Genomic DNA, 20336 nt, shown 5'->3' on the forward strand with positions numbered 1-20336 from the left:
GTGGTGGGGGAAGAATGAGGCTACAGGGAGAAGAGATGGCAAAGGTAGAGGACTTTAAATACTTGGGGTCAACCGTCCAGAGCAATCGTGAGTGTGGTCAGGAAGTGAAGAAACGGGTCCAAGCAGGTTGGAACGGGTGGAGGAAGGTGTCAGGTGTGTTATGTGACAGAAGAGTCTCTGCTAGGATGAAGGGCAAAGTTTATAAAACAGTGGTGAGGCCAGCCATGATGTATGGATTAGAGACAGTGGCACTGAAGAGAAAACAGGAAGCAGAGCTGGAGGTGGCGGAAATGAAGATGTTGAGGTTCGCTCTCGGAGTGACCAGGTTGGATAAAATTAGAAATGAGCTCATCAGAGGGACAGCCAAGGTTCGATGCAATAGAAGAGAGAAATGTTTGATAGATGATATATTGGTACAGGATGATAGCGACACTAAGAAACCAAAAGAAGTTGATCGATTGTGAAGCTATACAGTTGTGTTCGAGAGGAATGCAGGAGATAGTTATGAAAGATGACGCCAATTGCGACTAAGGGACACCGAAGGAAAGAAAAGAAAAGAACTGTTTCCTATACTATCAGTACTACCACTACTTCTACTTTTGTTACTGTTCTTACTTATACCACTGTTCCTACTATAAGTACTTTTACTATCTCTGTTACAGCTACTTACTACTACAATCTCTTTTTTTTTGTTTTTTTTAACCTTGGACTGTGTGAGCTGGAAGATAATAGATGAGACATACAATTGCTATAATAAACATTTCAAATTGGTTATTAACATGTTCATGTTTATTCTTCGGTAAGAATATACACCATCAAATTTCAGCCTTCAGTCATCCATAACCATTCAGTGATGAAAGAAAGTTAATATCATTCAGTGGCATATTTCCTTTATGAACAACAGCATCATGACAATTCTAATGCCCCTGTGTCAGCACAGCATAGAAAAACACGTCAGTTACATAACCGTACAGAACTATTGTCTATACTCAAAACTATTTCAAGTTATCAAGTATGCACATGCACAAAATAAACCCATAAATGTACTGTATATCGGTGCAATATGGAACACATTTTGGAGAGGCAGAAAATACCTCCAGTGCAGATTGGATAGCAATGTCGTCAAGCTTAATTCTGTGTGCACAAAGGGATTTTAAAGTGCCTGCTACAACCCCAATTCCAATGAAGTTGGGACGTTGTGTTAAACAAAAAAAACAGAATACAATGATTTGCAAATCATGTTCAACCTATATTTAATTGAATACACTACAAAGACGAGATATTTAATGTTCAAATTGATAAACTTTGTTGTTTTAAGCAAATAATCATTAACTTAGAATTTTATGGCTGCAACACGTTCCAAAAAAGCTGGCACAGGGTCATGTTTACCACTGTGTTACATCACCTTTTCTTTTAACAATATTCAATAAACGTTTGGGAACTGAGGACACAAATTGTTGAAGCTTTGTAGGTGGAATTCTTTCCCATTCTTGCTTGATGTACAGCTTCAGCTGTTCAACAGTCCGGGGTCTCCGTTGTCGTATTTTACGCTTCATAATGCGCCACACATTTTCAATGGGAGACAAGTCTAGACTGCAGGCAGGCCAGTCTAGTACCCGCACTCTTTTACTACGAAGCCACGCTGTTGTAACGCGTGCAGAATGTGGTTTGGCATTGTCTTGTACCCTGTCCCAGCTTTTTTGGAACGTGTTGCAGCCATAAAATTCTAAGTTAATGATTATTTGCTAAAAACAATCAAGTTTATCAGTTTGAACATTAAATATCTTGTCTTTGTAGTGTATTCGATTAAATATAGGTCGAACACGATTTGCAAATCATTGTATTCTGTTTTTATTTATGTTTAACACAACATCCCAACTTCATTGGAATTGGGGTTGTACAATAGCAAGTAATATAGGAGCCTTTCTATCTTGTGGGGTTGTACAAGAATACTCACAGTAACTTCCTTCAGCCTACCACAAGGGATTCATGATTGGGTTTCAACTTCAGTAAGATAAGTTCAATTTTAAAAAATGTATTATGTTAAAAACCGTTCACATTAATCACTGTAAGACAATATACAGTTTCTTCTCATTGGATCCTGCAATAGTTTTAGTAGTACAGTACTGTATCAATTAGTCCATTCTATTCCGAAATTAGAAAACTTGGAGGACACCCCCAAGAGCTAAGACCACTTCCAAGGTTCATGTAAAAGTTCCTGAGAAATTAATGGAATTTTTAAATCTGGGCTGGGATTGAATGGGTTTTTCAGTGCCACATGCTGCACCTGCCTAAACCCAGTTTCATAAATGTTTGCTGTAAGAAAATAAAATAAAAAAAAAACAGTGGCAATGTACACTCAGTCTTCACTTTTCAGGCTCATGCAAAGGAAGTATCAGTCTGCATAACATAAAAAAAAAATCCTCATTTGTTATAAATTCCTTTTGAGAGTCATTTTGTGGCCTCTTACAGTGTGCTTGCGGTATCATGTCCCCGAAAAAGAAACGATCTAGAAGCACAGCTGGCTGTGACATTTGGTACAGTTATACAGTGTATGTATTTGTAAAACAGTACAGTACATACTGTGAAGCATCTGAGATACTGCACCTCTGGCCTATAGGCTCCAAACACTGTTCCTTTCAGACATTATGCTAGCTACCAGAGATTGCATGTAAGACAAATCCTATTATTTCTACGAGGACGCAAGGTTTCATCAGCTCCCAGAGGGGGGGAAAAAAAAAAACAAAAAAAAAAAACACAGCCCAGCAGTTTCTTCTCGCTCTCATTTGCTCATGTACATGCTGTAATTTCGAAAGACCCCCCTACATTGAGTGTGTAGTCAGGCTCTGAATGATTAGAACAACCCCACTAAGTAGGCTGAGAGATGTGCCTATTGTTCCGCTGGCCAGTATTTACGTACCGGTTATATCTAATGATGTGACTGACTTATGTGGGGCTTGACACAATGACGCTGCTTCACTGATGATGGATGAGGCAGTTTGTGGACGTTTGGTTCAGATGAATCCTCTGTAAGGCCTTGAGCAAGACACAAAAACTCGGCACACGGAAAGCTGCCCACTGATTCAGTGTGTAACTAATGGAGTGCGTGTGCTGTGATCGGTAATGTGATGGGGTTGCATCGTGTGTGTGTGCATGCACATGGCAATACCCATCAAGAGCTTTACAAAAGCTTTAAAATTCAAAAATAAAGTTTGAAAAATAAATGACCATCCGAATTGGTCCCCCGAGGGCCTATGATAAAATACACAGCAAAATTATTCATACCGTGGCTAAATTTTGAAATAAAATGAAGTTTTACTGGGTAAATTGGTACAGCATTTTCACTAGAAACTGTACGAGAAAGAGGCACATATCTTCGCATGACCAGCCAACCTCAGAAGAGCTGACGATTAAATGGCTTCAGTTTATTTCGGGAGAAATTCCTCAGCATTTCGGAACCAGAACTGCGCTGTGTTCGGGCACATTTCGTGGGAGGATGACTTCGTAAACATTGCATAGGTTACAGCTGGTGGAAAGGTGGGCATCTCTCCACCAGTCGCAAGTACTCATATTCCAACAGTAAAATTTAACTACATCACATCACCAGCACATTTGGACAAAGCTAGCATGAACGGCGATCCAATTCGGAGCAAATTTTATTTACATATTGAACACAGTGGACCCCTGTATATCATGGATCTGAAGATTCCCCCCAGCCCACAATTTTTTTCCAATGTTTACATTTGTTTTGTTTTTCCTTTTCTTTTGATTATTGGGGGGGGGGGGGGTTGCCAATCACAAAAATGCTTATTCAGGTTTATGTCCACTTATTCAATAATTGTTATAATAATATATATTTTGTTTAATTAATTGCAATTATTCACTGTCAGGTCCAGTCCTTATCCCCTGCAAATAGTATTTTAGAGAAATCCAGCCGTCTCATCTGCCAGGCATTTTGGACCAACTAGAATAACTTCTAAAAGGGCATCCTGTGCTTTTCCAGCACAAATGATCTCGCAAACCCGATACAAAGACAAAGATTATATTATTTAATAAATAAATGGGTGTGGCATGGGACCTTTAACACAAAATTTTGCTAGAGTATGAATAATTTTGGTCTTGACTGTAAATGGTTTAGTACTGATGAGTAGATGTCGCACACTGGGTTCCTGACAATTATAAATAGATTCTAAATATTTACAGTATTATTTGACAATAATATTAACCTAATATTAAACACATGTACACTTATATATTTATACAATTAATTAATTTACTTTAAAATGAATTTATACAAAGCAATTGCACGAGAATATAGAAAAATCGTCGGTAATCTTAACTACATTGCCAGAATAGTCGGACAAAGCTTATTTTTAATAACTCAAGTTTCCCTATTACTGAAGGCACAAACAAGGCCAGCCAAGGTGAAGCCTTAAGCCTGATACAAAGGACATCTCAGGGTCATTATTTCTCCCGTTTTATTTTACTGCCACATGATCTCGGTTGTGCTTTGGATTTGATCCGATTCATACAGAAGATGACCACGATTGGTTTGGTCTCTTGTGTCACAACTTTTCTTTGTGATCCAAGCAATCATGCTACATATGGTTGAAGTGAAGCTACAAGACCTCTGTAGATTTACCTGGATCTTGAGTTGGATCAAAAGGAAAAAAAAAAAATAACAAGTGGACCAGATATATAATTTCCCTACATACCATAAAAGCTCACTTTTATTCTAATTTGTCTGGTGGATCTAACCAAGTTGCAACTTTTTATGTCTTATGAGGGTTTTAAAGAAATGTTGACACTAATCCCTCAAATGCCCCCAACAAATATTTTCGACCACTTCGGTCAAATGCTGTTCCCTCAATCCTTCTTTGTCCCACTTCTTCTGTTCCCTGTGCTCTTAGCTGTAGCCCAAGTTCTCCATCTCGTTGCGGTACCTCAACTCTGACACTTTAGCTTTGTGTTGCTTGCTTTCCAGATGCTGTCGGAAGTCCGTTTCTTGTTCAGCTCCGCAGTTGCACATGGAGCAGTAGAACTGTCCGCTGGGGGTCACACACATAGCTAAATCCCTGGGGATCCGCTGCCGTGGTCTGGGGTTGTAGTATGGGCCTGGAAACAAACAGAAGAAAGCAAGTACAAGTTGGAACTCCCGCCAACGAATTGACAAGAGGAACATCAAAACTATTTAACATATTGTTGTGTCATTGTCTAAATTACCTTGCACGGAGGTAGGAAGCTGTGGGCTACGGCGATTCTTCACCAGTCTGTACTCACTGCCATCTTTCTTGTTCCTTCTTGGGCTTACTTCACTATAGCAGTCCCTGAAATAAAGGGGTCCTGAGTGACAATCAATTTAATATGACAAACTGTATATGTAACGCGCCCAAAACCTCAATGTTAACATTTAACACTTAGCTCTATCCAATCCCATTAGCTCATATTATAAATTGTTGTACTTTAAATAGGATCCTCTTAGCCCGTGGATACAGAAGGAAGAACATGACTGAACATGAAAGAAACTTTACCTGTTTAGATATTCACTAGCTGTCCACATATGTTTACATAGTTGATTTTCTGTTAATATCGTTTAAATGTAAAACTTAAGTATATATTGTTTTATATCAAGCACTTGTTTCAGCAAAGTGAGTAATAGCATCAAGTTACATGTTATTGGTGATCTGCTGAGCCTCAGCGAGCCGTAGTTTCTTTGCATGGTTCTTGCCCTGGTAGTGAGCCTGTGCAACTAACAGTGAGCTGAAGGAGGCGTCACACAGCTTGCAATAGTCATTCTCTGTGGCCAAAATGACCCGGGTGGGCCCTTTATACAACGCCTGCAGACACAGGACAAAGCAGTACAGCGTTGGATTCTCAGAGGGGTTAAAAAGCAACAGAGAAACGAGAGAAAAAGCAGGAAGTATTTGCACAAGGAGTACACTATCCTTTTCGAATAGCTAAATCATAAATGCACTCTCGTTAATGTTTTAAGTGATATTCATTTCTCATACAAGTGTAGCTAGACTGAGCCACAGTCCAAATAAAGCACAGCTACTGCCTAACAGTGTTATTACCTACCACCTCCTTAGAGAAATCTAACTTCAGACCGCATCCCTCCTCCTCCATCGAAAGTGGGTCACTCGATAGGTTTGTGCCTTTACCTGGCTTCCAGTATCACTGTCGTTGGATCCTGAGATGAGGTTTGTCTGTCCAGCTACCTCGAGGACTTCAGGGATCCTGATGGCTGGTGGCTGCTGACTGCCAGCTCGAAAATTACGCAACTTTTTACTGTGGTTCTTCCCCTGGAGAGACAGAGGGTGACAAAGGAGTATGGTATGCTATTCACCTATTTCAATCTTACATAGGTGAACATGTGTGTTTTAGCTGCTAACCTGGTAGTGAGCCTGTGCCTGCTGAGCTGAGTTGACAGTAACATTGCAGAGTTTACAGTACAATGGTTTGCAAAGTTCTTCCAGAGCAAGAGTGTCCTGCTCCCTGCCCAGAGGAGAGCCCTCTTCCTGGGGCTGCTCGCTGGCTGGAGCTGCCTGACCTGGAAGAGGACCTGGTATAAGACTAGACACTGGGGATGAGATGAGGGGAGGTCCAGGTCTTAGGGGAAGTTGTGAGAGTTCTGGACTAGGGATTAGAGGGGAGGACAGGGGGAATCTGTTGGCTCCAGCAGGCACAGGGGGAACCAACGCATGTGCATGGTTCAAAGGAGGAGGCCCCAGAGGTTGTGTGAGGTCAAAGGAGGGAGGCACCATTGCTTGTGAGGGGTCTAGAGATGGAGGCCCTAAGGTGTGTGACAAAGAAGGAGGCCCGAGCAGCTGAGCTGGAACCATTGATGGGCCTAAACTGTGTACAGGGGCGATGGGAGGAGGCCTCAATGTGTGAGTAGCAGTGATAGGAGGGGGAACCAAAGTCTGGGCAGCAAGTACATTTGGCGGTCCAATTGTTGCAGTATGGCCGACTGGAGCAGGGCCGAGAGACTGTGTAGGCACCATCGGTGGAGGTCCCAGCTGGTGCAAAGGGTCCATGTGTTGAAAAGGCTGCTGTGCATGGCTGAAGAGACTGAGGGCAGGCTTCAACATGGTCTCTGGACCTGGGGAGAGGGAGATATGCTGAGCTTATACTATGCATTTACATTCATTTGACATGGTGTAAGTTTGTTGTAACAGGCATGGGAGTGCTATTACCACAAAGAATACACTAACACAACAAGAAGAGCACTGACTTGCTTGGGGGGGGGGTTGTACTACACTGTACAGTATAAGGTAGTAGTTGGTAATGAATGAGCTTTATTTTAAAAGTACTTTCTGAATCTGTAGATTGACAGGAGAAGATTGATGCAATTATTTCCAGATTTACACAAACATTTCTTGGGTTTTTTTTCCCCCATGGAAGACATGCCGCTGCTCCACAAATTTGGGGCATGGAAATCAACAATCAAGAAAACACTTCTCACCCTCATGCTTTGCTGCTTGCCAGGTGTAATAAATTGTGCATATACTGTACAAGCACAGTAACCAACAGTGCGGTGGTGTGATCAAAAAGTCAGTTCTGCATGAAAGAAAGGGCAACGGTAATCCTTAAAACCATGGATGGAGACAATCTATTAAATGGACTCCACTTATGAAAGCCCTTTTTTACCTTCAATGCTTTATGATGTCATCTTACTCGCACAGTGATGAATGATGATGGCTTGGATTATTTTGGAAGGAAAGTTGATACACACCAATGAGACAGCATCAGGAATAACAGATTGACAGAGCTGTGGTGAGAGGGGGCCTGATGATCAAACCAGCAGTCATCTGAGCCAAGCCCTGACATCATAGAATTGTTCACTACATTACACACTTTCTTTTCTCTCTGGTCTAATCTAATTTTAGACCAACATTAGCAACCATACGGAATATCAAGCCGCATTCTCTGGCAACATTATCAAAAGCCACTCGATACGAGCATGCATATTGCATAACATAAACACACTTGGCTGCGCCATGCAGACATGTTTCTTGCATGTCATGCCCCTCTTAAATTTCTGTCTGCATACTTTGTAACACCTGTCTAACATGTAAGAAACGTAATGCTATTAAGAACAGTGTTTTGCTCTTTATATACAAATTGACTATAGAATATCTCAAAGCATGCAAGCATAATTTATGAAATGGTACTTGTATGGCTGTGATTTCGCTTGGAGTAGATATAAGTGATTGCTTCAAATATTCTGCCAATTTTACATCGCACTTGACATTAAAAAGCAATGACTAATCTACAGTGACAATAAGTGATAGCATGGTGATGAATACAGTATGAAGAAAGCCCAGAGGCAGTAGTAGGGCAAGTGAAAACTGCAGGACAGAACAGCCTCACACTCCACTGGGGATTGGAAAGATTAGGATGAGCCAGCAGCAATGCAGTTGAGCACACAGGCTGTTACACACAGATGCACACGCACGCACGCAACGATGATAAAACTCGCCAGCTTCCTCAGGAGATGACAGCCTGAAGTCATGTCTTGCACAAATAGGTTGTGTGCATGTGTGAGAGAGAACACAGAAAGGGGGTCTCTGCACCACTTAAGTGACAGATTGTGTGTGTGTGTGTGTGTGCGCGCGCCTTTGTGCACAAACATAGGGTCAGTAATCATCCAACAGCTGTGTCATAGCTTTTATTTAGAATCATACTGGTTGCCCAATGGCAGCATTGCATGGACCCAAAATAACACACTCACTTGTTTATGTTTCCCATTGGGCACCAGTGGCTCCGGACCGTCACCTGGCACGCCTGACCTCAGGAGAAAGCTATGCTGGACATCACCGTAGTCCCGTCAATTGTAAACTGACACTGTATCCGACTGAATGGTATTAGACGTGTTGCTTGAAGAATTATATCTCTTTTTGCATTGATTTTGACAAGAGTCGGGCTTTGTCACTTCCTAAGTAAAGATTCAGCAACCAAAAATGTATTTATTTATTTTGGTTTATCGATATATGCCAGTAGTGACAGGCAGAACACTTAAATGCTCTTCCACCAGTTAGCAGTAGGTACAATTAACTTGTGTATCCATCATTATTTAGGTATACTGTATATACTGTACTTTTTCTGCCATTTATGTTTGGTGGTGTGCTGTGTTTCAATATAGGTTGGTAAACAGTGCATTATTATACTATATACTACTATATATTAGTTTGATATTTGTCATCGTGTTAATCAGGTCATCACACCCACTTTACCTACAGTAGTAACTAAAGTGAATTAAAACCAAGTGCATTTGATGAATGAATGCTTGTGTGACAAAAGCCCAATTTGAAAAAGTAGCTGACATAGAAGAATCTAAGTTATTTGAGTCACTGTATTTGTTATTTTTTATGGTGCAAATTTATGACCTGCAGTAGCTGGACAGTGACGGGGTTATTGGCTTAACTTTTTAAGAGATATAATTTCGTCCGTCTATAAATACTAGCAATGATTGACATGCAATCTCTTAGAAATGCTGAAATGAAACAGACCTGCTTGTAAAGATCTGTGCATTGCAATACACTGATGTTATTGATTCACGACTTCAAATGTGCACATCGTAAAAAGTGACATTTAGTTATATGCACAGTATTAAAATAGTTGGATGATGCTTTCTTTATTATACATTTTTGCACATTCTCACTGTTTTACAAACATCCACAAATAGATTCAACCAACAGTTAACGTGTTATGCATAGTGAGTATGGCAATTCTGAAACCTTACTGCAGTGGTCGGCAACTAAGTTCGGTCCCTGGCCAACTTTTTTCCTGACAATTCAATCGTGAGCTGAAATTACCTTTTCATCAAGCAAACCCTGTTTTTCCTACTAAAAAAAAAAACTTTTTTACTCCTCATTTATACTTAAATATTGTGTACAAAAATTTACTTTATTGAACTTACTCTCTAATGGACTCTTTTAAATAGAGGATATCACTGGATAAAGATTTGCTACACGAATAAAACGAGCCTCAGACTCAGTTAAGGATGAAGGATTTTATGCCACTTTTTATGTTGTAAATACGCCCAAATTGACTTGGCCAGAAATCAGGCTAAATCAATAGGAAATGCGTCACCGAAACCTTGACTGTTTGGGAGAAAAATGTCCGCATGTTTCTTATTAGTCGAAATGAAAATGTGATGTTTAAACAGGCCATTTTCAGATTTTCCAATGGCCAGGACAGGTTTTTAATATATATATATATATATATATATATATGTAGTATATAAATACAGTTAGTTATCTTTTGTGCTCTCTTGCAGTCTTTATCACACAAAACAAGTTTGCCTTATGATAACATTATTGTGGACTCATCTCAATTTCTGCTGTTTTTGAGTCACATTTACCTTCAACTGGTTCCCTCTCCATTTCGAACTATCTATAAGTCAGATTGACTAACGGTAACTGTTCTTAAATCAGATTGACTAACGGTAACTGTTCTTAAATCATGGAATAATGTAGGAAATTAAATACAATATAGACACAGTACAAAAAATGTATTATTCACCTAAAGCCATTTTCAGATTAAATTAATAATAATTACAGTATAAGCAGCTGGAGCAAAAAAAAAAAAACAATCTGCATTTTATTTGCAATGACTAACTTAAATCCAGTATGTACTAATGTTGCATTTTGCTTGCAGTTGATTCTAGGTTATTGCATACCAAAAATAGGATACAAAGTCAGTTTTCTTTGAGTCATTGAGGCCTAATAAGTGCAGACTTTTATGCTTCACTTTTAAATTTTTTTGGGTAAGAATAGCATTGCCAGTTCTGAATTGAGCTTTGTCAAATGCTTTTATGCAAAATTATTCATAGGAAAGCTTTGATGCAGTTGTGAAAATATCAGCTTCTGACATTTTCTTTTGTAAGCTAAAAACCTCTTGAGAAGCTGAATTCCTTGTCAGACTTTTTTTTTTTTTTTTTTTTTTTTTAAAGGTTGAAATCAAGACACACTAACCTCTTCCTTTCTTGGAGTGTGGCAATCTCATGAGATCCACAGAGACTCTCTAAATAGGCCAAGTGTCTTTTTCTTTGGAGGTGTATTCCCCCCCCACCCCCGTGTATCACATCAATTATGGAGCAATGAGAAGCACATGCTTCCTGGACCTCTTCTATTTGCTTCACTGGGCAATAAGAAAAGCACAGAAAGCATCCGGCACCGAATACAGTATGTCCATGTTCACCACACTTACATTAGTACTGCACTAATCAAAGAGCTACTATTTTGATAATGCACAGTCACCCATGGTTTGTTTACCTTACTGCTCTCAGACAGTATATGTCCACTTCAAGAATTTTTAGTGTTTGAGCCAGATAACATTGAAATCAATCCGAGACAGGGCCCTCTTCTTAGGAAGATTCAACTTCAGTCTCTCCTCCTGTCCTGGTTCCCGCAACAGCAAACCTGATGCCCTGTCTCGGATTTACTCACCCCCATCCAGCCCTGCAGAACCAGAACCAATCCTCCCTCAGTCCCGAGAATCGGCCCTCCGCTGTGTTGCCGCACGCAACCCCTCCTCCTGGAGCTCGTTCCTCCCGTGGATTGAATACGCCCACAACTCCCTCACCAGCTCCATGTCCCCGTTCATGGCTTGCTACGGTTTCCGACCTCCATTATTCAAGGAACAGGAGCAGGCGGTGGCGGTTCCCGCGGTTAAAGATCACCTTCAGAGGGTCGAGGCCGTGCGCAAAGACGTCCGGGCGGCCTTGTCCCAGTCCGCAGAACGAAACAAATGGCTCACGGACCTTCATCGCTCCCCTACGCCGGAGTACACGGTGGGTCAGTCCGTTTGGCTTTCTTCCCATGACCTCCCACTCCAGACGGAATCCCGCAAACTCACTCCGCGCTTCATTGGTCCCTTCCCTATTACAAAAATGATCAATCCCACATCTGTCCAACTAAAGCTTCCGCAGTCTCTAAAAATTCATCCTACGTTCCATGTGTCACTACTCAAGCCTGTCTCCATCGGACCTTCACAGTTTTGCGCATCCTCGATGTGAGGCCCAGGGCGGGGGGTTTCCAGTACCTGGTAGACGACTCCCTTATTAGGGGAGTTTTATGCGGCTCACCCGGGAAACCTGGTTGGATGGCAGGTGGGGGGGGGGGGGGGGGGGGGGGGTCCGCTGAGGGGGGGCTTTGGGGAGAGGTACTGTCATGAACTGTGCCTTGCAGTCCTTTTGCTGGAGCCTGGGTGGCGCTTTGCGCTCCTCTCGCGCTCTCGCCCTCCCTCTCTCTCTCTCTCTCTCTCTTCACAGTAATCAGCACCACCTCGGCCGTGCACCTATCATGAATCAGCCCTCATCATCACCTGCATATAAGCCTGCCAGATCCCGGAAACACTCGCCAGAGTATGGCAGCTACTCCAGCGCTACAACGGCTCCCCAGTCTCCAAGTAAGCTACTCAATTCCTTGTCGTCGTTCTGACCTTCGTGTTCCTCCTTGTCCTCAGTGTCTCCTCCGTGTCCTCCATCAAGTGGATCTCTGCCACCTCCCCGTCACGCCAGCCGCCCGTCCTCGTCACTGCCTGCCATGTATTCTCTGCCTCCATAACCCACCAGCGCATCTCAAGGACCATCCCCATTTCCCTTTCAATAAACTCTTCATCACAACCTCTCAGCCTCCGCCTGCTCTTGGGTCCAGTCTCTATCCGATCGTGACAGTTTTAATTGATGTCACACGAAAGAAATACTTGACAGAACATTGAAGAATCTGTGATAATTGAAGCCTTAAGCCTGATACAAAGGACATCTCAGGGTCAGCAAAGGCCAACACATTATTTCTCCCGTTTTATTTTACTGCCACATGATCTCGGTTGTGCTTTGGATTTGATCCGATTCATACAGAAGATGACCACGATTGGTTTGGTCTCTTGTGTCACAACTTTTCTTTGTGATCCAACCAATCATGCTACATTTGGTTGAAGTGAAGCTACAAGACCTCTTTAGAGTTACCTGGATTTTGAGTTGGACCAAAAGAAAAAAAAACAACAACAAGTGGACCAGATATATAATTTCACTACATACCATAAAAGCTCACTTTTATTCTAATTTGTCTGGTGGATCTAACCAAGTTGCAACATTTTATGTCTTATGAGGGTTTTAAATAAATGTTGACACTAATCCCTCAAATGCCCCCGACAAATATTTTCGACCACTTCGGTCAAATGCTGTTCCCTCAATCCTTCTTTGTCTTTGGGGAGGTACTGTCATGAACTGTGCCCTGCAGTCCTTTTGCTGGAGCCTGGGTGTCAAGAAATACTTGACAGAACAGTGAAGAATCTGTGATAATTTGGTGACTTTGCAATTGCTATACTTTGAATAATACTGTACATCCAAATAACTTGAGTCTATGCCATCTAATTGGTTGGTGACCAGTCCAAGGTGTACCCCACCTATCGCCCAACGTCAGGTGGGATAGGCTCCAGCTCACCTGCGCGACCCCCATTATGGGAAGTGCTATAGAAAATGGATGAATGCATTAATTTTCGTCTAATGTATAGTATGTTGCCATTTTGCAGTGCTGTAAAATTACTGTGTACTGTATGTTATCTGAACTACTATTGCAGAACAATATGTTTCACTGTTTAATGCTTATTTGTATGTTGTTGTTTGGCCAACAGCCCAAGACGTATTTCCCCCAAGGGGTCGTAAAGTGTAATTATATCAATGTTGAATTATTTCAACTGTAATTAAAGGGTTGAACATGTTAATGCCAGTAAAACATAATGCGCGTTACATGCATCCATGTAAAATTCCTCATTGTACGGATGGTGACAGATGAGCATTCACACGGATGCATTTTAGATGGATAGCAGGAACTCCATGAAGGCCCATATTAATCAGATTGCGCTAAACTGATGTTATTACCCTCGGGGGTATGTTTAAATGATGTCAGGGAATTGCTATGATGTCTTAACCACGCGTATCGTCATTAATCATTTCTTTAGATGGCGATTCAGGTAAATGACAAGACAGTCCCACTCAGCATTCATTCACATGCAATTTATGCAGAGATTGAAAAATGGGATTTCTACTTGACCAGATGTTATGTGACAAGGATTCAGGAGAGGAAAGGAATTCTTCAGCATTTTTGCTGCAGCACAATGGTTAGAAAGGACAACTTTAGCAGTGACTGTGGGGGTGTAATCCATGAGCACCTTCCTTTCTGTGCCGTGCTGCATGACTCCATGTCACCATCCTACTGTATGTGCAGAGCCCAATAAATAGCAGAATTGGACTCAGCTTGGCACTTGATCTGCCAACAACCCTCAACAGTGACACAAGTCAAACACTGCATTTGTGTTCAATTACAGAAGGGCACCAGACCAAGCCGTGGCTCTCCTTGTGTTAATGCTCTCTAAAGACAGACAATCAGTGTATCCGGACAACCGCAGCTTTTTCAAGGCGGTAGCATTATGCACGCCTCCTTTTTGACATTTACCCCAGGGCAAAACGTCCATCTTTCTCTGGGTAATCTGCAAATGCTTCTCGTGTCATTCTCTCGGCACTGTGACGCATAAAAAACTGTTGACATTCAGTCGCAGGTCCCGCACGGCAAGCTCGTCCTTACCTGGCAAACGGGACAGATAATGGCTGCTGTTGTTGTAGGTGACAGCGGACGAGGTGTAATTCCTGCAGAATTGTGCACTCGGGTAAAACGCCGCATCCCCGTTCCTCAGCTGCAGCGCCATCACGGCAGACGCATCCCTTTGCCAACTTGTCTCCGAACTGCGGGCGTTTGGGCTGTATGACAGCGCAGAGCACTCGCTTAGAAACTGCAGGGGTGACGTCTCGGGGTGACAGTTACACTCAGGGAAAGGAACACGCTCACTCGGCGAGCGAGTGGTCAACACTTTCGCAGTGTGAGGTCCATTGAATATAACCAAAGCATCGGGGTACAAAATACATCCACAGAAGAGATCGGCGCCGTCGATGTTTACCTAGCACCCCCCCTCTTATGGTATAGTCCACGCCCGATACCACCGGGGTTGATTTGCATGGGCGGTAACGATGGCACGTTGTATAAATACACGTTAATGTGCGACCTCTTCGCCTCTGACGCTCAATCTCACTCCAATGCTGCGTTTTAGCATTACTCGATATCCTTCATATGCAGGTTAAGGTCCATGTAGGCTACTAGTTGTAACGTTGTTGGGTTTTTTTTTGCACTACTTACCGACACTTTGGCCTACTAGTTTCAAATTCACTAGTATTGTGCGGCTCCAGTATCCCTGCTAGACCCAAATGCATGTGCAGCCTCCAGATGTCAAATAAATGCTCAAATTGCTATATGAAAGAGCATAGTGCACATGTGTCAAACTCAAGGCCTGGGGGCCAAATCCAGCTCGCCACATCATTTTATTTGGCCCGTGAAAGCAAATCCTGGGCGTCAACTTCATGTTTCTTATTAAAATACCAAAAGTACAAATTGTATTTACTTTTAAAAAGGTTAAGCTATCGCAAGCATTATTTTGTAATTTTTACTGGCATCTGATTTCAAAACTGTTTATCCATCACTTTGTTCTGTATATGTAATAAAATGAGGCGATTATACATTTATATGGATTCAGTCATGCTGCGGATGACTGAAGGATGTGAGTGAAAGTAGCACAAAATTTCACAAACAGCTCACTACACAGAAAAACGCAGAAATTGCTTTTTAACATTTTCGGGGCAGACTTTAAAACAATACAATACTGGGTAAAGGTTCAAAGTCACTGTTAGATTTGTAGTTATTGCAGTCTGTTTTTTTTTTAAATACAGTACAATTTACAACATTAACAACAAATAAAAAAATATATATATGCATTGTTACAGTGTATGCAAAATTGTATGATCAGTTTATCACTCTGTTGTGACTCAGATGCTGAAGCGTGTCTTTTTGGATTAATATTAGTTTAAGACTAGTTGAATTCCTCCCCTTCAAGATACATTGAAACACATTTAATAACTGATCAATACATAGGCTAATGACATGGCTTTGGATCACAACACATTAACTGTTTGCTCCTAGATACTTTTGAAGTCACAGAGATTGTATTTTGGGTGCATATGTGACTGAAATGGTTGGAGAAAAATATTACTTATTAATTTTAAATTAAATAAGGTAATATTAAAGTAGTCTTGAAAATATCTGGGACAGGTTAATTTGGCTTATATTTGTCTCTTGGCTCTCCACTTTCTAATCATCCATCCAGCCATCATTACTATCCTAAATAAAATGTAAAGTTAAAGAAGTCATATGATGCATCATGACTGTAAAGTTTCATATGTCATATCCATATTGAGTTCCATATGATTTCTGGACTGTATCAGAAATGGCTTTATTCTGTGAAATGCTGTAGACTCACATTTCCAATTTCCACTCCCTTGTAACTCTCTGTTGCATCCTAATTCCTACAATTCAATATGGGTGGAGGAGTTATTATTATTATTTGGTTTGTCATCCCAAGATTAATCTATCATGAATGTTTAAAAAAAATATATATATATATTTTCTCTTTTTTTGTTTTTTCCTCCAATTTATTTTTAGTTTTTTCTTTTTTTTGGGGGGGGGGGGGGGGGGGGACAATCCTAAGAAGGCTTATTGGGGGTTTATCCCCCCTTATTCAAAATTTTTTTGGGTAAAAAAGAAAAATATGTTTTTCAAACAACCAAATCATTTAGGGGGGCTTAACATTTTGGGGCGCTGAAAAGCGCCCCCTAAAATAGGCTGAACAACGCCACTGAGCTGGATATCACGATATCGAATAAATATTGCTCAAACAACTTTCCACGGCTTTCAAGTATTTTTCCAAATACAAATCTGAAAAGTATGCATGGGAAACCTAATAATCACCCCATCATATTACAATTACATAATTGCCCTTGCATTTGATTGTTATCATTTTATGACTAGTTTTGAATTGGAGTCAAGAAAAAAAATTGTGGCAAGCTTCCGCAGGCTACATAAAATGACGTAGAGGGCAAGCCTTGAATTTGACACCTGTGTTCAATAGACTTGTGGACTATCATGCTGTTACCAGATTTCTTAATTGAGTCCATTGCTTCTGGAGTGGGAGATTTTACCAGGTAAAAGGGATTTTGAATAAGGAAGGCTTAAGGGTATCCCTCCTTTTCGCAATGCATGCCACACCATGTGGACAGCGATTGATTGCAGCTAATTTCCTCATACAATAGGACAATGGCCCAAAGCACACCACCAAACTATATAAGAATTACTGTATATAGGGAATAAGCAGTCAGTCATTTCGTCTGTGATGGAATCCCAATCGCAGTCACCAGATCTCAACTGTGCTGAGCTGTTGAAAGAGCAGCTTCACATAAGAAGCGCTCATCAAGTCAGTACAACTTGTGCGAGGTGCTTCAGGAAGCGTCGGGTGAAATTTTATCAATTTACCTCAACAAATTGACACCTGGAATGCCAAAGGACTGCAAGGCTGTAATTGTAGCAAATGCAAAATTCTTTGACAAAAGCAAAGGTTACTGTTGTTGTTGCGACTTTCAGCTTGTCTCGTCAGGGGGTCGTGTCATCGAGTCATTCGCATGATTTGTTTGGCACAGTTTTTACACCAGCTGCTCTTCCTGACGCAATGCATCCCTTTTTTTATCTGGTTGCTTGCCGGAAATCGAACCAGCGCTCTGTATGAACGGCATCAGCATGTACAGCTGCACCTGTGCAAGAATCCTGACTAGTTTTCTATTAATTTTGGAACTTCGTTGGTGAATAAAAGTGGAAACCATGAAATTGCTTGGGTGACCCCAAACTTTTCAAAAGTAGTATATGAATACTATATATGAATTGAATTTCATATTCTCATTTGTCTTTCTTTTAACCTTTATGTAGCATAAACAGACTGTTTTGTGTTCTCCTAACCGCTTATGGTTGCAGGTGTGCTGCGTGACTTTTTAAATTATTACTACAATATGTTGTGACTGAGCAAGATTGTATGATTTATGCTTAATCCATGATGACCTTATATGCAATAAGTGTGGCCATGCAGTTGACGGTGCTTAAAAGAATGTTGAAGATGAGGTTTTTTTTGTTTTTTTTTTAACGCAAGATGGGTCCTTTCCACATTTTGCTATTATCGTTTATGAATGGCTGAATGTGCACTTACCTGGGAGATGGATGGGTTGTCGTGGTCCATGAGTGGCCAGCCAGTAGAGCCAACTTAACGCCCTGTGAGTTTTTCTATGGGGTTGGTAAAAGTCTACTGTACCAAACCAAAAACTTTGGAAGAACTTTAAAGGTGAATATGAGACGTTATCGTAAAGCTTAAAGCTTAAAGGCTATTTAGACCTCCATAGAGTGACTATCTAACATAGATTTAGTATAAAAGTGTGTATTTAATAAAAAACAACAACACTTTGGTTTTGTCACACTAGTGTCCAGAAAAGGCACATCTGACACCTACTTCTGTATGACCCAGTTTTGGATACGCTTTGTCCATATTTGGCTAAGACTGCCCCCTTTCCTGTGATTCGTTGCCTCCGTGTAAATAACCCAACCCTCACTACTTGCGGGAGCACAATTCCTGGGCAGTTCAAGAAGCTGGTTGGGAACCTCATGTTAAATGCTTTCCTCTTATATTAATCTCTCGTAACAATACACACATTAAAGAACAAACACAAAATAATAATAACAATAGTTCTTACGATTACAATAGGGAGCTTGCAGCGGTTGCTGTTCGGCCGCTAAAAATGAGAAAATAAATACAATAAATAAATTATTCATATCCTAAATAGTTTAAAATAGGTAGTTGCTTTTCAAACACCCTGCAGTCTGTAGTTTAGGCAAAGATACATTTGTTCAATAGTCTTCTCATCAGAACCTTATTAGCAAGTGTGACTAGTCACTTTCCCATAAAGCTAGTGCGCAGTAGTTTTAGTTACTTTTTGAAATGTAACTGTCAAATGTTTCAGTGCAATATATTTAATGTCCTACTCCAAGTTTTTGTTCAATTGCCTTTCATAAGGTGTAGATGGACTTTTTTTTGTGATATCATAATTAAGTGAAAACACAGTTGACTAAATTCACTCCAGTCGATCGCACATATACAGTAACGCCCACCTCTGCTGGCCTCCACTTCCCACCCTCCTGTGTGAAAACCCGAATGGCACGTTGTAATAATAGTAATCCAGTGCATGTTTGTAACACACGAAGACCACATGAACAGACTAAATCAAATACACGGGTAGTGTGGTTCCTGACGTGCAGTTAGCTAACTAGTACTAGTGCAGCGGTGCGACGCGTGTGTAACGTTCAGAGGCAGACACATGAGGGAGGACCCGCCTGGCTGCTAGCTCAGTTCATAAACATCCTCGCGTTCATCCGGTCTGATTATTACTGAACATGCTGGTCTCGTTCTGTTTACTACAACGAGACGTTACTGTTGCAACAGCAAAGAACACGGTTGCCATGTGGATTAAAGACTAAAGGGTCCTCCCAAGGATAGCTGCTTCAGGGACGGAGAGCAAGCAGACTGCCTGTTTACTTCGCCGGTGTTGCGAGCCATCAACCGGCCGCCGCTGAAGGGTTGGCTTGCTTGCCGGCCGGCGTCAGACGTGCCAAGACTACACCATCATCTTCACGCCATTCACCGCGTTGACACCCATGGAAAAGGAAAAGGGAAGGTTAGTCGTGTACGTTGTGTAGCACATTATGTTGTGTCTCGTTAGCAGGATGATACATGTTTTAGCAAGGCAACTGACAGTACAGCCGAGCACTATTAAACAAGAAGCTAGCTTAACTGTTCCCAAATTGATTCGTATTATTTTTTTAAAATGTGTATAATAATGGAGAGCAATAATTTCACTGTTTTGGGTACTTGTCAGTCAATTATTATACTGCACAAGGTTTATCATTATCGCACGTTATGTCATTGGCAGCATCACTATGCTGTCATTTTCAATTTAGCTAGCTCGTTACTAGCCTAGTCGCTAACGTCACCCACGGTTGATTGAGTGCTGTCGTTTGTGTTCAGTCTTCTCTCTCCACACCTCTGAGTGACAGCTTGGGGTTGAATTGAAAGATGTAGGGTGGAACTAAACCGTCATCTACTGCTCTCTGAGGTATGACTCCCTATTTATCGCCATACTAATGATACATTTGTCTCTACTGAATTTTGACATCCTGTGTTGTTTGTTGGAAGGTATGAGCAGATCTTACGCTGAAGCACTTACTTCATTTGAAAGTGGTAACGGTACTACAAATGTACATTCTATAACTATAAATTGCGTAACTTGACCGTTGAAAATGTGTTAATTTTGAAAACAAATGTTTAACTTGCTTTTTATTTTTATTTTTTAAAAT

At 41.1% G+C, this 20336-nt stretch overlaps 2 protein-coding genes across 13 annotated transcripts in view; one reads left to right on the forward strand and one right to left on the reverse strand.

The window, feature by feature from the left end:
* Positions 1-767: 767 nt before the first annotated feature.
* zmat3 (zinc finger, matrin-type 3) lies at positions 768-14874 on the reverse strand. 2 transcript variants are annotated; one of them, XM_061780269.1, is made up of 7 exons: positions 7651-10911; positions 7466-7560; positions 6393-7102; positions 6162-6302; positions 5671-5837; positions 5224-5327; positions 768-5115 (listed from the first exon to the last, which is right to left on the reverse strand). In XM_061780269.1, the coding sequence occupies exons 3-7, from the start codon at positions 7089-7091 to the stop codon at positions 4907-4909; spliced, it is 1320 nt and encodes a 439-aa protein (XP_061636253.1). In that variant the 5' UTR covers positions 7092-7102; positions 7466-7560; positions 7651-10911; the 3' UTR covers positions 768-4906. The 2 variants fall into 2 exon arrangements, with proteins under 2 accessions (XP_061636253.1, XP_061636252.1); XM_061780268.1 differs by lacking the exons at positions 7466-7560; positions 7651-10911 and adding an exon at positions 14592-14874.
* A 4250-nt stretch (positions 14875-19124) lies between these two features.
* pik3ca (phosphatidylinositol-4,5-bisphosphate 3-kinase, catalytic subunit alpha) overlaps positions 19125-20336 on the forward strand; it is a 52986-nt gene continuing 51774 nt past the window's right edge. For 3 of the 11 annotated variants that reach the window (XM_061778406.1, XM_061778405.1, XM_061778407.1), the window contains exons 1-2: positions 19131-19657; positions 20008-20095. The gene's annotated coding sequence lies outside the window, so the exon portion shown is untranslated. Of the gene's footprint in view, positions 19658-20007; positions 20096-20336 lie in introns of all 11 variants that reach the window. The other 8 variants (XM_061778413.1, XM_061778411.1, XM_061778412.1 and 5 more) reach the window with 6 other exon arrangements.

The sequence above is a fragment of the Phyllopteryx taeniolatus genome, chromosome 7, assembly GCF_024500385.1.
Source record: "Phyllopteryx taeniolatus isolate TA_2022b chromosome 7, UOR_Ptae_1.2, whole genome shotgun sequence".
NCBI lineage: Eukaryota > Metazoa > Chordata > Actinopteri > Syngnathiformes > Syngnathidae > Phyllopteryx > Phyllopteryx taeniolatus.